The sequence below is a fragment of the Phoca vitulina genome, unplaced genomic scaffold, assembly GCF_004348235.1.
Source record: "Phoca vitulina isolate PV1807 unplaced genomic scaffold, GSC_HSeal_1.0 scaffold79, whole genome shotgun sequence".
In the NCBI taxonomy this organism is placed as follows: domain Eukaryota; kingdom Metazoa; phylum Chordata; class Mammalia; order Carnivora; family Phocidae; genus Phoca; species Phoca vitulina.
The window spans coordinates 5,969,686-5,992,926 of NW_022589782.1; the positions used below are offsets into that span (position 1 = coordinate 5,969,686).

The 23,241-nt window shown below is 44.6% G+C and overlaps 1 protein-coding gene across 1 annotated transcript in view; it reads right to left on the bottom strand.

Moving 5' to 3' along the window:
* Nucleotides 1-810: 810 nt before the first annotated feature.
* Nucleotides 811-23,241, bottom strand: part of KPNA7 (karyopherin subunit alpha 7) — a 113,816-nt gene continuing 91,385 nt past the window's right edge. The window contains exons 4-13 of the mRNA XM_032394097.1: nt 19,501-19,589; nt 18,399-18,527; nt 14,454-14,536; nt 13,724-13,992; nt 12,032-12,114; nt 9,846-10,109; nt 8,164-8,397; nt 6,285-6,467; nt 3,079-3,225; nt 811-924 (exon numbers count right to left, since the gene is read on the bottom strand). Of these exons, the coding sequence (XP_032249988.1) occupies nt 811-924; nt 3,079-3,225; nt 6,285-6,467; nt 8,164-8,397; nt 9,846-10,109; nt 12,032-12,114; nt 13,724-13,992; nt 14,454-14,536; nt 18,399-18,527; nt 19,501-19,589 (1,595 nt within the window). The remainder of the gene's footprint in view (nt 925-3,078; nt 3,226-6,284; nt 6,468-8,163; nt 8,398-9,845; nt 10,110-12,031; nt 12,115-13,723; nt 13,993-14,453; nt 14,537-18,398; nt 18,528-19,500; nt 19,590-23,241) is intronic.

The window sequence follows — 23,241 nt, forward strand, 5'->3', positions numbered from 1 at the left end:
GCTGATGAATGAAAGAGGGAGTTGAAAAGGATTTCCATGTGGAGAGCAAAACACTGAGGATCCCATCCCACCAACACAGCTCTCAGCAGCGAGCATGGTCACTCCAGAAGTTGATGAGGATACATATTGGAATATCTAATGTCCACTAAATCGCAGATTTGTTCTCACCACTCAATGAGATGTTTGTGAGAACATGAATGGTCTTCCAGCAGTATTTTAGATGGACTCCCACATAGTTTTCCTCCTCACTTGTCAAGGACCAGCGAAGACCTGCTTTGGGCATGACCTTTTGGTGTGATGCTTTAGAGGCCAGTAGAACTTGATCCACCTCTACACTCAAATAATACAAATCAAGTCCAGTCCTCCTTAAAGTGTATCCCACATCCATCACAACGCTGCCTAGTATCGTGTTCCTAGGTCCTTCCCATCCTACTCTCACTCTCCTTTTAACTATCGTCCACACAGCTTTCCCTGAAGAATGTTCTCTATTTACAGGCATTCCATGACAATGAAAAGGAAAGGGGAAAAAACTATAAGAATTGCTGGTTAAACCAAGTCTACAAGTCAAAATTTGTCTAGATAGCTATAGACCATTCTACTCTGTTCTCAGGGTCTTCAAGATAGTTAAAGGTTACCACTAAACCACACATTCTTAGGAGATGACTTCCACAGGACTTTAAGACATAAGCAGTTTAACGGCATTTTTGATAGATGGAGGTGAAGGTGTCGAAAATTTTATTAACATTTAGTTTAAAAAGCTTTACACCTGTGCCATGCCAAGACATAGAAGGTTCTTAAAGAAGTTACCCATTAGGGTTTGCTCCTTGATTTAGGAGTCGTGGGGCCTTGGTATTGCTTTGTTAAGCGGTTTAAGAATTCATGATCTTGGTCCAGGGCTGGTAATACTGTGCCACTTTCTTCTCCCTTCAGGGAAGAAGAGACGCTATTATACCTGGAGGCTCCCGGCACATTATGGCCGCACAGCTGACTCCTCAACATCGTCTGTGGGTTAGCAATTTGCTCTAAAATCGGCCTCAAGTCTCCCCCAGAGAAGAGGAGCACAGAAATATTTCTCAGGCTGGATCTTAAATGCAGTTTGTGTGTGTGGTAAAACATACATACCATCAAATCTGCCATTTTTAACCATTTGCTCAGAGGCATTATGTTCACATTTCTGTGCAACTACTACCATCCATCTGCAGAACTTTGTCATTTCAAACTGAAGCTCTGTACCTACTAAACATTAGCTCCCTATTTCCTTCTCTCCCCCAGCTCCTGGCACTCACCATTCTACTGCATGTCTGAGTTTGGCTCTTCTAGGTCCCTGATGTAAGTGAAGGCACACAGTATTTGTGTTCTTATGTCTAGCTTATTTTTAAGTGCAGTTTTGATGCGCAGAACAGTGCCCTTACAGTGAGTAAGGACACAGCATATGTAGCTGTTACTTCCAAATCAGAAGTCTTTAGCCTGGAGCCCTTGGATGAGTCCTAGAGATCTGAACCTCCTTTAAGAGATGGGTTTCCTAAATTACAAGGTGTTCGTAGGAGCCTTAACCCAGAAGATGCTGATTGCTGTTCTGGGTCCTCTCTGCTTTGAGAGCATCCTCTTGGTCCCAAACCAGTATTGGCTACCCTCAGGTAGCAACACACCACCAACCTGGTCATATTTATTGTACGGCTCTGGATTTTGCTGATTCAAGTTTGATGCCTAACGGGGTGTCACTCACTCTATAAACCCCTAGCCTCCTGGCCACTTAAGAACTTTGAGCTCACCTTCTTCCTATGAAAAATATCTAATGCAAATGCAACACAAAACCACAATGAGATACCACTTCACACCCATTAGGATGGCTATGATCAAAAAAACAGACAAGTATTGCAAGGATGTTGGAAAATGGGAACCCTCATGCATTGCTGGTGAGAATGTAAAATGGCGCATTCACTATGGATAACAGTATAGTGGTTCCTCAAAAATTAAAAATAGAACTACTGTATGACCCAACAATTGCACTTCTGTATATACACTCAGAAGAACTGAAAGCAGGAATTTGAACAGATACTTGTACTTCCATTTTCATAGCAACATTATTCACAAGAGTCAAAAGAACAGTCCAAGTGAATATCTATGATTAATGGATAAACAAAACGTCATCTATCCACACAGTGGAATATTACTCAACCTAAAATATAAAGGAAATTCTGGCACCTGCTGCAACATGGGTGAACCTTGTGGGCATTATGCTGAGTAAAATGAACCAGTCATAAAAGAAAAAATACTGTAGGATTCTACTTATATGAGGTACTTAGAGTAGTCAAATTCACAGAGATGAAAAGTTAAATGGTGGTTGCCAGGGTTGGGGGCGGTGTAGGGAAGAAGGATGGGGAGTTAATGTTTAATGGGGACAGAGCTTCATTTTGCAAAGATGGGAAAGTTCTAGAGAGGATGCTGGTGATGGCTACATAGCAATGTGAGGGTACTTGAGGACCCTGAGCTGTACACTCAAAAGTGGTTAAAACGGTAAACTTTTATGTTACACATTATAATAAAAAATGGTTTAAGGAAGTGTCTAATGCTGTCTGATCATTATTCCCTGCTCCCGCAGAGAAGTTAAAAGCCCTGTGTACAGTTTATCCCAAACCCCATCTTCTGGGAAGAGACAAAATGTGTTAAGTACCAAAATGTTTTTCAAAATCTGGGCCTGTCTTAGTTGTTTGTGTTTCTCAGTAAAAAAAAAGAAAAAAGAAAAAAATAATCACTTCAGCATCATATCCTGTCCATCTGTCCATCCATCTGTCCATCCCCATCAAAAGAAGTGGGGGGGGGGACAAAAAAACAAAACAAAAAAATTCTAAACCAGAGGTAGCAGGACAAGCTTTTATGGGACTAGAATGGTCTCCAGGAGCCAGGAAGCTGCCACTCAAAGGCGGCCCAGTCAGCATGGTTGGGGGAGAAACTCAGAGCTAAGTCATAGAGAGAAGCCCAGCTCACAGGAGAAGCATGGGCACCTGCCCAATGATCACCTGCTAAGGCAGCACGCCAGGAGGTGTGGGCACTCCTTTCCACTCTGAAGTCACTTACCTCAGAAAAATGGTTCTCAATAATGTTCAAAGCAGTCAGGGCAACCTGAGGGTTCTCATGAAGTTGCAAAGCCTCAATTTTATCAATGCCACCCATTTCCTCTATCAGAAGACACAGGTTTTCCTTCTCTGAAAGCTTCTCTGCTGCCTGTGGACATAAAGGAAAAGCAAGACTCTGGGCAAAAGCCCTTCGGAGGTAGAGCTTCACCACCGTGGAGTCAGACCAAAGGCTCCTGTTCCAGAATGGCAGCCACAGTTCTTCCCTCATTAAGACTGCAGGATCAGGGACACCTGGGTGGCTCAGTCAGTTAAACGTCCAACTCTGGATTTTAGCTCAGGTCATGATCTCAGGGTTGTGAGATCGAGCCCCATGTTGGGCTCCATGCTGGGCATGGAGCCTGCTTGAGATTCTTTCTCTCCCTCTCCCCACCCCCTCTTCTCTCTCTCCTCTTAAAAAAAAAAAAAAAAGATTTCAGGATCTTCCTCCCCTTTTAGATATTTATAGTACATATATTTAGGTTTATATCAATTGCACAAAATACAATTTTTGCCAAGTATGCTGCCCTCCATAAATACATTGCTATTACTGTTTAATAGTTATCTCCCTTATAATTAATGGAAATTGTTTAAAATACAGTTTGAAAGAATGTTCAAGTAATGCTATTTAAATGCAGGTGTTCTGGCCCTGCCCTCGCTGGAAAAGCCTTAAGAGGTAAGACTAAGGGGACCCTTAGTAACACCACGGCAAATAACCAGGTCCCTGGAAACAAGTAACATGAGTGGATTTAATCCAATGCGGATCGTTGGATTTATCATCTAGGGCTATTCCTTCACTCAAACATTTGTACATATACCGTGGCAAGGCCTACAAAACTAGAGATCAAGATAGGATTTAGAAAAGGCCTTTTTGTAACTCACGTTCTTAGGGCAGACAGGTAAATAATTTAAGAAAGCAGAATATAGATGATCGGTGGTTTAAGTTATAGAAGATGTGCATAAAAGACTTGGAAAGTAGCACATGTTCTTGATGAACAATGCTGTGCCAGGGTCAACCATAGGATAATCATGGCATTCCCAAAACAAGGAGGGGCAAGGACAAAGATGTGAAGGAATACGTGTTGCATATTAGGAGAAGAGGGAGTAATTCAGCTAAACAGTCTATCTGGGGGAAGTGAAGAGAAATAAAGAAAAGGCTTTGGTGTCAACTCCTGAAGGGCTCTGCTCTCTATTTCGTGAGCAGTAATAAGAAAACCTCCTGTGGTTCAAATTAAGCATGATTTAGGCCACACTGTCTACCTGATCAGAGTGTGCACTGTGTGTCTAAACCCTGACACACTCTAGTCCTATCCGCAAGTCCAAAATGAGTTTTTTGGCTTTGAGCAAAGAAACCGAGGTGGGACCAATGTGCTAGGTTAGCCTCAGAAAGAACACTGGGGAGTGTGGGATGACCAAGGGCAGTCAGAGCTCTGGAGAAGGATTATGGATGTCGACACCACAGCAAACGGCTCCAAAGTCACTTCAAAGAACTTCAGCTACACTCTGCTGCCCATTTGAGGCTCTCTCCTGCCTCGTCCTCCTAACCTGCTATTCCAGTGCTTCTCTCTGGTCTATCAGATGTGGTTTTCCCAGACTCCCCCCCAAGGAAAAAAAAAATCCCAAATGTTTAGTTCAAATGAAACAGATGAAGTTAAATTTCTAATGCCCACAAGTGTACTTTCACAAACGTGTTATGTCATTTTATGCAACCTTGTCTACGGGTGGCCAAGTCTCTATTCTTCATCTGTGTGATTTGCTCAATCTTAGTGTCTAATTGGGTGCTCTTTCAGATCTGTTCCTGACTCAGGTCAGTTCTTTCCAAGACAGTTACATGAAAAGGATGCTTAAAGTGAGCTTTTAAAAGGAGTCCCCTGGTGTTACTTTGAAATTTTTCAAACAGCTTAGTTGCATATAAAAGGACCTGAACCAAATGAATATAGCCAGCCTTCAAGATGGCCTCAGATGATCCCTACCTCCTGGTATTCGACACCCTTGTATAGTTTCCTCCCATTTTGAGTGGGGTTGATCTGTGTAACCAATTGAATGTTGTTGAAATGACTTCCAAGGCTAGATTATAAAAGCCATCGGGGCTCCCATCTTGCTTTCCTAGATCACTTGTTCCAGAGAAAGCCAGTCGCCATGATGTAAAGACACACATATGGTCCTATGAAGAGGTCCATGTAGTGAGAATAACTTTCCAGGCATGTGAGTGAGCCTTCTTGGAAGCTGATCCTCCAACCTCCATCAAGCCTTCAGATGAGACCAGCCCCAGTTGACACCTCGAACCTCCTAAGAAACCCTGAGCCAGAACCATCCAGCTAAGCTGCCCCCAGATTCCTAACCCCAGAAACTAGGTGACATAATAAATGTTTGTTCTAGACCACTAGGGAGTAATCAATTATGCAGCAATACAGAACTGACACAAATGGTTTATGAACACTGGCTTTCTTCCAGAAATAAGGCTTTTCTAGATCTCTAATTCAAGTCTCTGGAGTCAGTTTCAAGATCTATTCCTGCTGCTGCTCTTTTGAGTGTATCCTATGTTTTAGCCTTCTAGAAGAGCCAGCCATGTGGTTCATGGACTCTTTCCCCTGCTTTGAACCTTTGATTGGTTTCTCCATCTCACTCAGAGTAAGCTGAAGTTCTCCCACACCTCATGTGATCTGGATGCTCTGAGCCTGACTACCACCTTCTATCCATTTGCTCCCACTCATCCTGAGTGCTCTTCCCCAGATATCCACAAGACTCACTCACTTCACTCCTCTCAGGGCTTTGCATAAATGTTCTTCCTGAGACAAGTTTCTCCTGATGACTACATACAAGGGATCATCATGCTCTCCCCACTCTGAGCCATCAGTGACAGTCCTTTTAGCAGATAAACTCTCAGCTGTTGTGTCTGTTTCCCTCTCCATTAATACATAAGTTCAATCAGAGCAAGGACGTTGTTCTGTTGTATCCTGAGCATCTGAAACAATGCTGGGCACACAGTCACTCATTTGAACAATGAAGAGGGACCTTCTTTGAAAGTCCTCTTGTTTTTGTTACCCATAGGATACCAGGAGGAGGGGTGAAGGAGTAGAAAGAGCATCCACATGTGAGTTTTAAGAACCAAATTAATGCCTCAAATTCGGAGACTGCTATTTAAAAACCAACCTGCTTAGAACAGCTCACCTGGAGGATAAAAGAGAGTACATCAAGGATGATGATAACAATTTTGGTGTCTTGGACGGTAAGCAGATCCACCAGTGGCTCCAGGACGCCAGAGTGGACAAGCTGGATCAACTGGTCTATGGTGCTTCCAGTTGTGAAGTTAGCCACGGCCCAAATGGCCTCTTTCTGGACTTTAAATTCTCCCTGCAGAAAGAGAACATTTACATTCTTTATAGATCCTGAGGAACTTAAATACAGTGATGCTTAGTTCAATTTCTTTTTTTTTTTTTTAAGATTTTATTTATTTATTAATTTCACAGAGAGAGACACAGTAGAGAAGGAACACAAGCAGGGGGAGGGGAAGAGGGAGAAGCAGGCTTCCCGCTGAGTAGGGAGCCCTATGCGGGGCTCGATCCCAGGACCCTGGGACCATGACCTGAGCCTAAGGCAGACGCTCAACGACTGAGCCACCCAGGGCGCCCCTTAGTTCAATTTCTAGGTAGGCTAGGGACAGCCAGGATGGTCTGTGCAATTTACATGGAACACCTTGGCATCCTGCCTCTAGTTCTTGAGCAGAAGACAGCATCTTTGAGAAGCCCAGACGGAGGCAGACAGACTTCCGTGGGGCCTTAGAGGGAGGTTTTAAGTTTGAAGTAGACTCATTTCCTTAGGTCAGGTTATGGGAAAAGTAGGCATTATGCTTGGAATTTTAGGTTATAGTGACCTAGTTCAACATTTCTGGTCTTTCTGTTACAGGAAAACTACGGACAAGAAGCTCCCCAGCTACAAAGCTGAGCACACAGAAGTGATCTCAGGGACTGAGCCAGCCCGGAGGTGACGGAGGAAGGCCACTGAAACCTCACTCAATGTATCCCTTGCATTTATAAGAAACACTTCGCCCAGAGATATGGGAGTCATTTATTGTAGATCCTTCTATCCCCGGGCAGAAGGAATTATTCCCATTTTATGGCTGGGGAAGAACTGTGACCTCAACTTAAAAAAAACAAAAACATACCGATAACCAAAACAACATCTGGCTCCAAGCCAGTTGTAGTTCAAAAGGCAGCTTGAAATAAGACTACTCCTTGACTCATGACTGGATGTTCTGCTTAGAATATGTACAGACTCACGGACACACACAGGATAGGAAGCATCTGATGGATTGGGTTGAACCTTGATTTGGGTGGCACACCTGGGAACCCACCATCTAACCTGAGGGCAGGCACCCCACCAGCAGCTTCTTTTTCCCATCCTACTCCACTTGCCTCCCCGCCCCCAGGAAGACTGCCCCACTCCTGGCTTGTGTCACATGTAAATGATTTAAACAGAGCTCATCCATTCAAAGGTGACAAAAAGAAATGCCGACAGATAGTAGTTGTCCCAGGCAAGGGAAGTGGGAATCAGGAGGAAGAAGGAAGCTTTATTGTATTTCCACTTTTACATCTGGATTTTCAGTGTATATTACCACTCTAATTGATGTGATTTTTACACTGAAAAGGCCACTTTCTTCAGTGTATAATATCACCATAACCTGGTATGTTTTTCCTCCTAAAACAAAACAAACCCCTCCCCCTTTTAGCAAGTAGAGTGGATGGCACATTCTTTTAACACTAAAGATAAGCCAGTATTTACCAGCTCAAAATTTTTTCTTAATATTGGAGCTGTGGGGGATCGCCTTTTCACTGAACAATGCCTGTTAAGTCTCCTACATCTTTAATGGTTTGTCCCAAACGGGATGCCTCTTCCTGTTTCCAGGGCGAGTGAGGAAACCACGGTTTCACAGCTCTGTTGTGATCTCAATTAATTTGCTTCTTAGCCTGTCTCTGAATTACTGAAGGAGTTCAACACAGGGCCGATCGGAAAATAGCCTCTTGTCACGGACACGGAGCGCACCACTTACGTTTTTCAGCAGAGCCACCAAAGGAGGCAGCATGCCGCAAGCTATCAGCCGCTGGATGTGCTGGCGAGGCCCTGCAGCCACGTTGCTCAAGGCCCAAGCTGCTTCCTTCTGGATGGAGGACTTGGGGTGCATCAGGAGCTGGGGCAACACGTTCAGCATGCCCGCGTCGATGGCCACCTGGGTCTGGTGATCCGTTCCCGTGACGATGTTCCCCACGGTGCGGAGGGAGGGGGTCTGGAAGAGCAAGGCTATACATGTAACCAAGCATTGCAAACTTATGGTAACAGACGGGGACCATCACCAAGCTCTGTGCATTCCCCCATATTCGTCATGCTATGTTGATGGCGCTCGGGAAACCCGTGAATAACGACTAAATCCATGATCCCTATTAATTCAGCACATCCATGGCCATTTGCATAGTTTAAAGGTACTTGCTAGCCTCTCAATAGTTCCGGCTCACGTAAGATAGAGGTCCAGGGATGCCTTTATTAAGAAATAATGCTGTCCTTTTTGTATCCTTACACTGGGAATATCCCTAAATTGATTATAAGGTTTATAATGTAATAACTTCTACTGAATTTGTATTTAGCACTAGTGTCAAGTTTCTATTGTATATTTAATTGGAGCTAATGAGAGCCCAACGGCATTTTTTGTTGTTGTTGTATTCACAAACTCCCTCTCAACTCTGAAGGTCCCCAGGATGGATCTGCAATTGGGCTCAAGACAAGCATCCTCTGAGGGCTGACTGTGCATTTATTTTGGTTTCTCTGCACCGCAGTGACCACCCCCACACAGACCATCAACAGTTCTAGAGTTTTCCTAGCCTTTTATGCTGGGTATTTGCTACTCAAGCGAGAGGTGAAGCAGTGCTGTAGGCCCATCACAGCCTTGGCAGGACGACTCCAAATGGGCCCTAGACCCCCCAGGACAAGCAGCTTCTTATATTCTTCTTGTACCCTCCCTCTCCCCAATACTATCCCCAAACTAACCTTGACGTCTGAGGAATACTATGCTAATCTAGGCGTAGATGATCACTAAGGCTGCATAAAAATACAACATTAGCCACAGAAATCAAAAGGGCCACCCGTGTTTCAAGGCATATCTTCAAGAAGCGTATTATGTGAGGGACACGTTTCATATCATAGCAAAGTATTTGATGTTAGGTTTTTTTTTTTTTTTTTCATTTTACCTATGCTGAAGTGGTCTAAAAACAAACTGGGGAGAGGATAAGAGGGATTTTTTTTATCCTTGAGTAAGAAATTCAAATGTTACAACAAGCTTTATGTTTATACACACATGTGCGCGTGCACACACACACACACTGCATTAGCCAACTTGTTAATATCCACATGCACAGACCCCTAGAAGGAAAGGCCACAAAAGAATAGTTTACTGAGTGGAGGGATTATTTTAATTTGGTGCTTGTCTAGTTTTTCTAGTTATCAGATTAAGACAAGTGAGTTATTTAACATCCACTAGGACTTCAGATCAAAATAGATTCAAGTCTTTAGCTAGAGAGTAGCAGAGACCAGGGAAATGTAGATGACAAGCTTTGTTCTAGATAAAGTATGAGACCCAACTGTGGAAGACCGGGACTGGGAGAGGTCTTGTTCAAGGAAGTATGACTCACACATTCTCGTCTGAAGGCCCAGACAGAGACAGACAGGACCAGGGATGTTTACCAAGACATTGAGCTCCGAGCTGCTCATGAGCTGGACCAGCCTGGGCAGGACCCCTGTGTTGACCACTTGGCCGATGCGCTCGTTGGAGCCATCAGTGAGGTAGGACAGGGCCCAGCAGGTGTCCGAGAGAACCTCGCTGTCTTGGTGCTGCAGGAGGTGGGATAGGACGGGCAACATCTGCTTCACGGCTTTCACGGAAGGGTAAGGGTTCTTGTTTCGGCACAAGTTGGACAAGGTCCACGTGATGTTCCGCAGAAATGTGATCTGTAACAAGGAGACTGCTTCCAGCAACGGGTGCAAAGGAGGAAAAATGCCAATGGCTTGTTTCTTTGCCATCCCTGATCAATATTATTAACCAGCATGAAGCAAAGCGTTTGAGCTTCATGCAGAATCTGTTCTCAATAGTGATGCATACTAGGGAGACCAAATGTTAGGTGGAGGTTTCCTTGTATTCTTCAAAAATCCACCCCCACCTTGACTCAGCTGATGACCAATTTCATTTTTCATTGACAAAACAAATGTCAAGCAGGAGTTACTTGGTCTGCCCATCAGCCAGTCACCCTACCAACATGTGGTAACCACATTCCTGATCTTTGTTGGAGGGTCAGTCCTCCTACCCCGCATCTGGATCCCATTTTTGCCTTTGAAGATTCTATCCCCACGATCACCTCTCCCCCCGATCCCTCCCACACTCTGGGACCCTCCACCTCTCTAGCCATCATCCTGCTTCTATTTTTCCAGAGTCCACCCTCAAGGATGCATCTCTATTCACTGTCTACCTTGCAGCTTCGCATTTGTTCTTCCACTCCTTCTAGTCTGATTTCTGCCCCTACTTCTTTGCATTGAGTGATGAAATCGGCTTCTTCCAAGCCACTAAATCCAACAGCTGCCTTCTCAGTCCTGAAGTTCCTGCCCCCCTTGGCAGTCTTTAGTACCCGCCTTGGAACAGCTCTTCTTGGCACCTATGACACCAAACCTGCATTTCTCTTGCCAAACGGGCTGTTCCTTCTCAGTCTTTTGGGCAGACTCTGCCTGAGTTCTGATTGTCAGAGCCCTCGAGACTTGGTCCCAGGCTCTACTCTAGGTCAGGGGTTGGCAGACTTTTTCTGCAGAAGGCCAGAGAATAAACATGTCCAGCTTTATGGGCCATAGGGTCTCTGTTGCAACTAGTCCTCTCTGCCCTTGTAACATTACAAAAGCCACAGACAGCATGGGTATAAAGAAATGGTGATGGCTGTGCTCCAATAAAACTTTATTTACAAAAGCAAGCAGCTGGCCCCTGCTCTAGTTGATCCTGCCTAGCTGGATGACGAATGCACGCGCCATCATCTGGACTGCATTATCCATCCACCTGACGTTGCTGCAATGGTGCCTCTTACTTGCTTCAACTTAACATGTATAACTGACGCTCAGATTCCTTCTTCCCTCCATCTTCCCCATTTCTCTAGGAGGACAGTCATCTAAACAACCTAACCTGAAACCAAGGGCATTCTTGCTTCTTCCACTCCCCCGTGTCCAGCATGGCAGCATCCCAGCTCGCTCCGCTCTCACTTTACAAGCAGCCAGAAGGGTCTTCCCAAAAGATCAGATCACTTCACTTCCTGCTTGCCTCTGCCAGCAGGTGGATGTCTAAGTCCTTCATCCTACTTGTCATCTCGCTCTGCTCTCTCCTTGCAAACTCCTTAATCATGCCAGCCTCTTACTGGTCCCACCATGTCAGGTTTTCTCCCACCTTGAGGGATGGGTATTCCCTGGGCTTTTTGAAGCTACCGTCCCTTCATTTTTGTTTGGGGCAAATATAGAACCAACATTTTCCCAAGGGGGTTCCCTGTTGTTGCCACATCAATCAACTTTGACTCTAAGCTTCGAACCTAGACCTGGTACCTAGGAACAGAACTGGTGACCCATTAACTGTCTGTGCCCCATCTACTTTTGCAGGATTGTAAGCTTAGAAAAACTTTAATGGACCTCTTCCAATGCCCCCTGAAGAAAAACTAGCACTATTGCCCTTGGGGCCAAATGAGGATCCATCTCTGCCCAATGTAATACTCAGTCCTAGGCCTTGCTCATAATTGCTGTCCTAAGGGGCAAGGCAGCAACTGTATGACCTAGCATTAACTTGAAAGTACTCCCCCAATTTCAGAAACTTGTTACCTAGCTAGTTCTTCTACTTTAAAAATACTTACTGGTATGGTTGATGAAACGAGGGCCAGCAGATGTGGAATGGCATTGCTCGAGATAACGAGGTCTCTGAATTCTGGGCCATCACCTACAAATAGTTAAGAATGTGACATTCAGGGGACACCTGGGTGGCTCAGTCAGTTAAGTGTCTGCCTTCGGCTCAGGTCATGATCCCAGAGTCCTGGGATGGAGCCCCGCATCGGGCTCCCAGATCAGCAGGGAGTCTGCTTCTCCCTCTGCCCTTCACCCCACTCATGTTCTCTCGCTTGCTCTCTTTCTCTCAAATAAATAAAGTCTTTAAAAATTAAAAAAAAAAAAAAAAAGAATGTGAGATTCGAACAGGGAGCAAAGAGAATCCTGGACTAAGTGACTAATTTTTTAAAACCCTGTGCAAGGGGTGAGAAGCCAAAACACATTCCTGGGCTGGACAAGTACATAGTATAGCCATGAACTAGATCCTGGGTCTCCATCATGTCAGTTGGGTAGATAGGTCAAACACGAAAAGCAGACACCACATAGCAGAGACCATTATAAGCAATCTGTGGACACCTAAAGGAGCTAGCCAGTGGGCCCGGAACGTGCCCTCAAGACTCTAAATGCTGGTGACACTGCACAACACAGTTCTCAGGAAGATGAATTTGGCTATTGCAGGCCAAATGGTCTTTCCAGGAGACTCTGGCATGGGGTGGAAACTTCCAAATGCAACTCAGAATCTAGCCTGGGAGATGAGTCAATGCTAGCCACCTGCTATCTGCTTCTCAGGCGAGAATACCGATTTGAGACCTTAGAAGTCTACGTTTATAATTCTTCAACCATGAAGGCAAGGCATAGGTTACTTTACACCACCCAATTTTGCCTGTTCCTTACTGAACCAAGCAAAATGAGAGACTAAGTCTATATAATAGGTGCTTCCTTTACTGCAAGCATTTAACAAGCAGACTTATTTTATATTCTGTGTTTGCTAATCCCAGTATCTGAAGTCCTTGGAGGCCTAATCATACTGTTTGTTTCTGCTGACTCAGTCATGGTGGGTTGTTGATTCTCTGAACTTGAAACTGCTAATATTTGGCTGATCTTAATTTGTCAAAATCCTGAGGGGCCCAATTGAGTTCATATCCCCCCAAGAGCATCGTATTTATATTCAGCCAGGAATCCTGGAGCTTCCAACCCTGCAGCAGTAACTCCTCACTTTATGCTTTCCTGGACCAGGCAGGGAATACAGCATCAAGCCCCAAATTCACAAGGCCATTTTGGGACTGCGTTTACAGGGGAGACCTTTACCCCACACTGAGCACACACTTCTCTGGTATGTTCCCTTGGCGACTTTCACTGGAGGTAGAATTCTTTCAGGCTCCTGGGTGATGCAAGGGTCTGTCCTAAATACTGCACGAGTCAGACTTGTCTTTTGTTCCCAAAGCCATTAAGACCTGAGGCTGCAGGACCCCAGTATTGACAGATGTCACCAGGCAGCCTGTAGCTTCGGGACACATTGCATCATCTGGCCGCCACTTTAATTGTTGGCCTCTGAAATTGACTCTGGATTTTGGAAAAGCCTGGTGTACTCTTCCCAGCGTTTCTAGATATTTATACTGAGAATATTGAATCTTTATCTACCCAAAGAACTCGCATAGCATGCCAGACACCTGACCCACTGGTTTCAGCCCCCCCCCCACTGCCACCCCAAGGGAGAGTCTCACCTGCTATATTCCCAAGAGCCCACACTGCCTGTTCACACACAGTCATGTGGGGGGAAGACAGGAGCTCAACCAAAGGTGGGATGGCCCCACCTTCCACAACGGCTTGAGTCTGCTCTGAAGTCCCAGAAGCAATGTTGGTCAGAGCCCAGGCTGCCTCGAACTGCAAGCAGGGGTGAGGTGACAACTTCAGGAACTCCACCAGCCTGGGAATGAGCCCTGCTTCAACAATCAGTTTTAGAGGAGGGTTCCTTTCCTGGGACAGCATTTTTCTTTGCAATGAAAGAGGGAAAAAAATTATAGATATATACACACACACGTGCACATATACACAAGTCATGTGAAGCTGATATTAAGAACCTTCCTTATAAGTGTTCTTGGCATTCCTAGCTATCAGATGAGACTAACATCTGGGCCAGAGCTACTTAATATCCTAAAATCCAGTCTATAGCACTTTGCAATGACAAAGCAACATTTTTCCCTTTAGGTATTATCTATGAGTTGAGATTCCTATAGAGGCCAATTTAAATTAAGCAATTCATCTCTGACAACACTTGCATATCTTAAGTTCTTCTCAAGGATGATGTAGAGGAATGATTTAGTCTCGCTTTTGAATGGACTTGCCTCTTCTTATATTGTGTGGGCATTTTGCCATTGCCACAAAACCAAATAGGCCACCGGAGCTCATTTCTAGCTAGGAACCTATAAACCGCAGAAGTCTGTTTGGTGGTACCTGGCTTCCTGGGTGGCCTGGAAACATAGGTCTGGATCTGAGGCATTCACGCCATTGATTATTTCTTGCAGGGTGAGGCTGACCTGCAAAGAGAGACACATTTAAGTCAGAGTCTCTGCCCACAGGAACCATGAAGGTCATCTAGTCCAGCCATCTATCTGATTAGAACAGGCTGACTTGGACAATATGTCCCAATCTGCACATTGGTCTACCTTAGGGGAGAGAAGAATACTTGGTGGTCTTATAGGTCTCATGAATCTGTGGGACACTCCCCATGCTCTGGGGAAGGGGTAATTCCTATCATCACTTGGATCCCCACCACCTTTTCATCCCCTGCAGTAAGAGCATGTTAGTGATGACCAGCAAAAATGGCAGAGTAAGGACCTCCAAAAATTCTCTCCTCCATAAAAACAAGAAAACCAACACAAGTAGATCAACCTTCTGAACTCTAGAAATTGACCAAAGGCTTGTCACAATTTGTTTTCTTTGAGCCAAAAAGAGATTGTTCAGGAAAAACACCTAATCTCAGGAAGAAGAATTCTAGGAAACAAAATGCATCAACATATGAACAGGATTATACATCATGACCAACTGGGATTTAATCCAGGAAGGCAAGGGCAGTTCAACATATGAACATCAGCATAGTAGGTCATATTAATAGGATATAGGGGGAAAAGCAGACAATCATCTCAGAAAATGCAGAATAAGCATTTGACAAAATTCAGGCACACTTCCATGATAATAAACATTCAGCAATCTGGAAATAAAAGCCAACTTCCTCAACCTGATAAAGCCATCTAATAAAATCCCACACAGCTAGCACCATACTTAACAGTAAAAGATGGAAAGTTTTCCCCCTAAGGTCAGGAACAAGATAAGGACATCCACTCTTGTTGCTTTTATTCAACATTGTATTGGAAGTTCTAGACAGACTAATTAGGTAAGAAGAAAAAAAAGTCATCCAGATTGGAAAAAGAAAATTATTGCTATTTGCAAAATTCAAGAACTTGTATATGGGAGATCCTAAGGAATCCCCCCCCACACACAAATAGAGGCTCAGCTAGGCTTCAGGATTAACATATGAAAATCACTTGTATTTCTATATACTAGCAATAAACAATCCAAAGTTGAAATTAAGAAAACAATTTTATTTTCAATGACATCAAAAAGAATAAAATACTTGGGAATAAATTTAACAAAAGTACATGACTTATATGCTGAAACTATAAAAAAAAATTAGAGGGGATCTAATAAATTTAAAAAATTCCCATGATCATGAATTAGAAGACTTAACATTGTCAAGATGGCAATACTCATAAATTGATCTATAGATACAGTGTAATCTCCATTAAAATCTGAGCTCTCTTTATAGAAGAAACTGACGAGTTGGTTCTAAAATTTATATGGAAATGCAAGAGATCCCAAATAGCCAAAATAATCTTGAAAAAAAAAAAAAAAAGAACTAAGTTGGAAGACACTTCCCAATTTCAAAACCTACTACAAAGCTACAGCAATCAAGTCTGTGTTGTGCTGACATAGGATACACATATTGATCAATGGAAGAGAATCCAGAGTCCACAAATAAACTCTCACATTTACGATCAATTGTTATTAGACAAGGGTTTTAAGGCTATTCAATAGGGGAGAGGATGGCCTTATGATGCTGGGACAACAAGGTATCCACATGCAGGACAATGAAGTTGGACCCCTACTCACACCATTTACAAAAATTTACTCAAAATGGATCAAAGGTCTAGACATAAGAGCTAAAACCATAAAACTCTTAGAAGGAAACAGACATAAATCTTTGTGACCTTGGAGCAGTCAATGGATTCTTAAATATGATGTCTAAATCACAAGCAACCAAAGACAAAAGTGGACAAATTGAGCAGTTTCAAAATTTAAAACTTCTGTGCTCCAAGGATTCTACCAAGAAAGTAAGAAGACAATCCACAGAATAAGAAGAAATATCTGCAAATCATATCTGGTAAGGGTCTAGTCTCCAGAATAGACAGAATAAAGAACTCTTACAACTCAATGATAGAAGGACAAATTACTCAAGTTTAAAAATGAGCAAAGGGTTTGAAGAGATATTTCTCCAAAAAGATCTACAAATAGCCAATAAGTACATCAAAAAATGATCATCATCAGTCATTAGGAAAACATGTCAAAATTGTAACAATATGGCCCTTTGTACCCACTAGATAGCTACAATCCGAAAACAGACAAGTGTTGGCAAGAATGTCAGAATGTACAATGGTACAGCTACTTTGGGAAATAGTTTGGCTACCTATTTGTTTCCTATTGTTACTGTAAAAAATCACCACAAATTTAGTAGCTTCAAACAACACATTCTTTCACAGATCTGGAGGTCAGAAATTCATCATCAGCTTCACTGGACTAAAGGCAGGGCTGGCTCCTCCTGGAGGCTCTGAGGGAAGAATCTGTCTTCTTCCCTTCTTCAGCTTCTAGTGGGGCCACCTGCCTTCCTTGGCTTGTGATCCCCTCCCTCCATCTTCAAAGCACAACATGCTAATCTCTGCTTCTGTGGTCCTATCACCTTCTGCTCTAACTTGTCCTTCATCCTTATTATAAGGACCGATGTGATTACACCGGACCCATCCAGCTAATCCAGAATAATCTCCCCATCTCAAGATCCTTAACTTAATCACACCTACAAAGTCCCCTTTGTCATACAAGGTAACATTTACAGGCTCTGGGGGTTGCAAGATGGAGATATTTGGGGGGGGAGGGGCACTATTCAGTTTACCACAAGCAGTTCCTCAAAGAGTTAAATGGGATAATCATAGGACCCAGCAATTCTACTCCTAGGTATGCTCAAGAGAATTGAAAATATGTCCACACAAATACTTGGGCACAAAGCAGCATTATTCATAATAGCCAAAAAGTGGAAACACAAGTCCACCAACTCATGAATGGATAAACAAAATGTGGTATATCCATACAATGAAGTATTTATTTATTTGAGAGAGAGAGAGAGCACGAGAGGAAGAGGGTCAGAGGGAGAAGCAGACTCCCCAGTGAGCAGGGAGCCCGGTGCGAGACTCGATCTTGGGATTCCAGGATCATGACCTGAGCCGAAGGCAGTCGCTTAACCAACTGAGCCACCCAGGTGCCCCATACAATGAAGTATTAATCAGCTATAAAAGGAATGAAGTACCAACACATGTTACAACATGGACAAACCTTGAAAACATTATACTGAGAAAAAAAATAAACCACACAAGGCAACTTGGAGAACGTGTACAGCTATTCTGTTTGAGGACCACTACTGTGTCATCAGGCCCACTTGCCCAGATTGAACTCATCTCTGCCCCATAAGAGTCCTAATCCCAGCAGGGTGCAATGATGCACGTGGATGGCTAAGGTGGGACATAGATGGTGACAGATCATAAAAGGCATGTAGATACAAGTCTATTGGAGTCAAAGAAGAGAAACTCCCCCAACAGGTCATTCCAGAAAGGATTTGCAAAAACAGTGTTGGCCTGCAAATCAACCCAGAACTTGCACTGAGGGAAGTTGGGGTGGATGGGGAATGGAAGATAGAGGACAGCATTCGGGTCCCAGGCAAGACTTTGTATCTTGAGTGACTGGATGCTTCTAACAGAGAGAGAACATTCATAACCCCTCATTTCCTGTTTCTGGCCAAGTGGTGGCAAGTGAATTTCCATTAGAAGCAGCATCTTGTGTACCCCACCCTGCTCAGAAAACAGATCCCAAACTCACAGCCACAAACCTAATGCCCTTTAGCTTTCCGAAACCACCAGCTCAGCTCTAACCATGATCTCTCCACCCCTTTCCTCAAAGACTCTCAATTAGAACTTGCAAGTTCTGAATCTATTAAACATTTTCAAGCCAGAGAAACTTGCTAAGGACGTGTTTCTCACACACACAACTGTCCTGAACACCACATTGCCAATGTACCCCTTTGGTTAGTTGTCCAGAAGCTGGGTCAGGAGAGAAATTGGTGATATTTCTTCTCTTTAAGGCCTGCTCATCTTTCTTGGCCTTCCGGAGCTCCAGGCTGACTGCCATCCGCTGTTGCCGCCTCATCTAGTGAGGAAAAGAAAGAATTGGAGCCCTTAGAGCAGGGAAGTCAGGTTTTCACCACATTTAGCTTTTAGAACACTCATCAAAGCGTCGGATTTCACTCTTACAGATGCAACAGGCTGGAAGAGTTAAGATCACACAGCAAATAGTCTCAGCATGGTTTACTTCTGCTTTCTCCTACTATACCACATCCACAAAAGTAGTCAAACTTCTTCCCAAAGTGAAGGAAGCCTATCTACAGTCTTGGCAGGCCAGGAGTCTCTCAGCTGCAGAGCCATCTGAGCAAAGCATCCCATTGCCCCGAGTCTGAGCCCATCTTCTCAGTGCTGATTGGTCCCTGAAGAGCAGGCCAGGGCTTCCCAACTTTGGGGATCCAGGCACGGCTGGGGACTATGAAGTCCATGAAGACATGTTCCACATGACCCTGACCATTTCCACCATTAGGGATCAGTCTACAGGTCATTCAAGCCTTGATCCCGTCCCAGGAGTCTTACTTGGATGCCAGACTGAGGGAGATTAAAATTAAAAACAAAACAAAATATACCTTTTTCTTGGATCAGAAGAAACTCATAGACTTTAGTAGCATCGAGAATCCTGGGGGAAATGATCTATTCTTTAGATTAGATCTCTATTTTGCTATATTTGCTTTGTCATCCCCACCTTCTGATCCTCCACTCCATTTTTTTTTTTTTAGACAAGGAGTGCTCATGTGCGTGAGCATGCATGCACGTGAGCAGGGGAAGGGCAGAAGGGTAGGGAGAGAGAGAATCTTAAGCAGGCCCCACCCTCAGTGTGGAGCCACCAGGGCTCAATCTCACCACCCTGAGATCACGTCCTGAGCCGAAATCAAGAGTTGGATGCTAAACCAACTGCACCACCCAGCCACCCCTGCTCCACCCCATTTTTGATGCATTTCAACCATGAGATTTTCACTACACTGCTCCTCCATAGAGTGAAGTGGTGGCTGGGTACTCACAGACGCATCTTTGCCTCGGTACTTAAATTTTCTCAGCCTCTCTTCGGGAGCATCTAAAGTCGGCATATTGACTGGAAGCAGTAAACCACCTGCCGGTAAGACAGTTGTCAAGAGAGTCAGTGCCCAGTGTGCGGGTTCCTATGCCATAGCCATCCTTGCTCTAAGCCCTGGAAGGGCTCACAGTGGATGGGAGAGCAGCTTCCATAGGCATTACCACGCTGGCTCAACAGGGAACGAGCACCATGGGAACCAGAGGCTAGCCCTGGGCTGCAGGAGGGAGGGATACCTCTTGGAGTCAGTTCCGCTTGAACTGGGCCTTTAATGGCTAGGGTAGGTTGGAAGGAAAGCCCAGAACCCTCTCATGTGGCTGTATCCTAGGAGTTCTGTATAGAGCGTATGCGCAGGATGGTAGCGCCCAACCAGGACAGGAAGATGGCCTCTTCTCCCACACCCAGTCCACCAACCCTCGGGTCATGATGGTCTCAAGCATGATACGCTCCTTCTAATTCTTTGGTTGATTACCTCGACCCCGGACCACGCCACCATCATCTTCCAGCTACTCTATGGCAACTGCCTTCCACCTGTTCTCCCCACTTCTACCATTGCTGTATTCCAATCTGTTCTCCACACAGAGGCCACGTGACCTCTTAAAGATAATTTTCTCTGCTTCAAAACGCTCTAGTGGCTGCCTGCTGAGTTCAGAAGAAAACTCAGACTCTCTATGATGCCCACCCTGTGTGAGCTGGCCCCAGCCTGCTTCACCAAGAGCAACACTTTGAATTTCCATCTAAGAATCTAAGTATCATCCCAGTCGGTTTTTATATTCTCCAGAGCTTTTACCACGACCCAAAATCTTCTTGTTTCTGCATCTTCCTTCCCCTTGCCCCAGTGACAATGGGGTCATGTGTGTCTTATGTACAATTCCTCAGCCCTTTCACGATGCATGACGTAGAGTAAGTAGGTACTCAAGTATTTGTTGGATGAGGATGGTAGGTAATAGGTCACAAAGGGAGCTGGTCCCTAATTAGAGGAGGTTATTCAAATCAGGCCACATTTTAACTTTCTACAAGGCAGCGGGGAATGACATTTCTTACAAGGGTGCAATGAGTATCCGTCTGTTTCCAAGTACACGGGATGAGCCAAACTACACTGCAGAGAAAAGAAAACTGGATAAAGATGACCAGAGTCTATTGACTCTATTTTTGAATGTAGAACAGCTGGGATTAATTTCGGGAGGAAAGACTAATTTAGACACATCAATTTGGATGGGACAGTGTAGACAAGTAGGAGAATTCCAGAAGCAGAGAGCCAAGACTGAGGTCTTGAGAAGAGAGATGAACTCTGTGAGATGACCGAACAAGAACTCAATCTTGGTGATGTTCCCTACTAGGGCCCAAAAGAACAAAGAACCAGCAAGGGACAAGGAAAAAGAAGGGAATTTGAGTCAGAACAAAAGAAGGATAGTGTCCAAGGCACTGGTGGTAACAGCAGCTACCGGGCCGGGCACAAGTCCCTAAGCAAAGTGCCACCAGCCACCCACAGCTGGAGAGAGCCAATGGGCTGAGCCTCAGAGCAGAGGCATAAGCAGCTCAGGACAGAGAGTAACCATGTCCTATACTTTCATCTACCTTTAAGTAACCTCAAAATCTGCTCTATAAGGAAGAAGAGTTGCTTCTGGGGACCAAAAAGTAAATCAGAACACCCCTTTAAATTTTTTTTTTTTTAATTTTAAGTAGGCTCCGCACCGCACCCAACATCAGGCTTGAACTCACAACCCTGAGATCAAGGGTCACACGCTCTACTGAGTAAGCCAGCCAGCTGTCCCCAGGACATCCTTTAAAACACGAGCTCAAAAGAGTTTTCTAGTTGCTATAATAACCAGGGTCAAGAGAGTTATCAGCTGGAAACGGAGATTTAGTTCGGAGTGAGGAGCTATACCCTACATCTCCAAGAGATAAGGCTCATGGCATTTTCTAAATCTGGAGTAGAGTAGTATTAAGGGCCCGGTTCAGGGAGTAAGGGGCAAAACACATTTATCACATGCCAGGAATGTTGCACACTTGGGATTAAATGAAGCAACGTTAATAGTAAGGTAGAGATGGGGCGCCTGGGTGGTTCAGTCGGTTAAGCATCTGACTCTTGATTTCAGCTCAGGTCATGATATTAAGCCCCGCTTTGGGCTTCGTGCTCAGTGGGGAGTCTGCTTAGGATTCTCTCCCTCCCCCCACTTGCACACACTCTCAGGCGTGCGCTCTCCAAAATAAATAAAATCTTTAAAAAAAAAAAATAGTAAGGTAGAGATAGCCCCATTTTACAGATGGGGAAACCATCTCAGAGGTCACTTCCCTCGGAAGCTCAGAGTGCCCACAGCCGTCAGGCATCAGCAACAGGACTTCAGCCTAGATCTGACTCCTGCGTCCATGCTTTGGATCACTAAGCTTTGCAGCCAACAGTCTGTAAGTAGTTCTGATGAGGAAAACCAGTCACCCCCATGGGTGGCACTTAACACATGGAGGAGATGTTGGAAATAGGAAAACACAGGTCTCCGGCAAGGGAGGCCACTTCTGAAATACTCCGCTAACGCATTGCCACTTCACTGCTGTCTCACTCACTGTTCGCGGCCCGACCAGCTCGGTCCACGAGACCCTCTGAATGTGCCTCAGAACGAGGCCAGTTTGGTACAAGGGGATGAAATGCTTTGGTTTCTGGCGAGACCCAAGACAGTGCCTGGTTCCAGGACTATTCCATGAGAACCATTCATCTTTCAGCCACAGCCCAGAATGAATGGCCATTAAGGAACCTTGGAAGTAGGTCCAGAGGTTCAGATGAGCGCTACCTTCCTTCAAATATCAAGGGGAAGGCCAGTATGGCACAAGCAGAGAAAGCTCAACTTCAGAGGGAACAGTGTCCTCCTCCTCTCCCCAACCACCCCCCCAGGGGGCATCTTGAAGGAACAGTTTGAAAGTCACAGATGTAGCCAAACCATTCATTTGGGGACAGTCTGCAGAAGGAATTCTTCTGGCTTTCACAGGTTTCTCTAGTCACAGCTCAGAGTGTGCTTCCTTCCCTCACACTGCTGTCTGCAGCATCCAGGAGAACCACCACCCTCCACCCTTCACCAGTGGCAACAAGAGCCAAGCTGGAGGCTTTGAGTTAGGTACAAGATCAAAGTCAGAACCTTTCGTCATCAGTTCCCAGAGTCTGAGATCCAAAGAAAGCCAAACTGGTTATTTGGGCAAAGAGCACCAACTTAGGGGCTTTATTTACACACACCCCCGGCTCAGGCAGCTCTGCAGCTCCCCGCACACTAGGAGACTCTACCCTGGGAGAGTCAGGTGGCAGAGGCCCCACCAAGGGTCCCTGGCCATGCTCATGGTCTTCCAGGCTCCCAAGCGGCTCTTGACCTTTCATTCTTTTTGACTGAAGAGAAACTAGGGACTCCTAAGTCTTGTTCATGGCACTGAGTCACTTTCTCTGGTTGGAGCATTACAGGCCATTTTTAAAATACTTTTTCTAGATCTAGCCAAGCTTTGAGTGTTAGCATCTTTCAAGAACTGAGAACTATTTTAAATTAAGATCGAGATCATCCAAGAGTTGGCTTCTAGAAAGGCGCATTTCTCTGATTTTACATTAACACTCATGGTATAGACAATTTAATACCTCAGAAATTTTAATACCTCAGAAATGTATTGAGCATTAACTCCCATAACCTACCCTCCTCCAAGTTAGCCTTTAAAAACT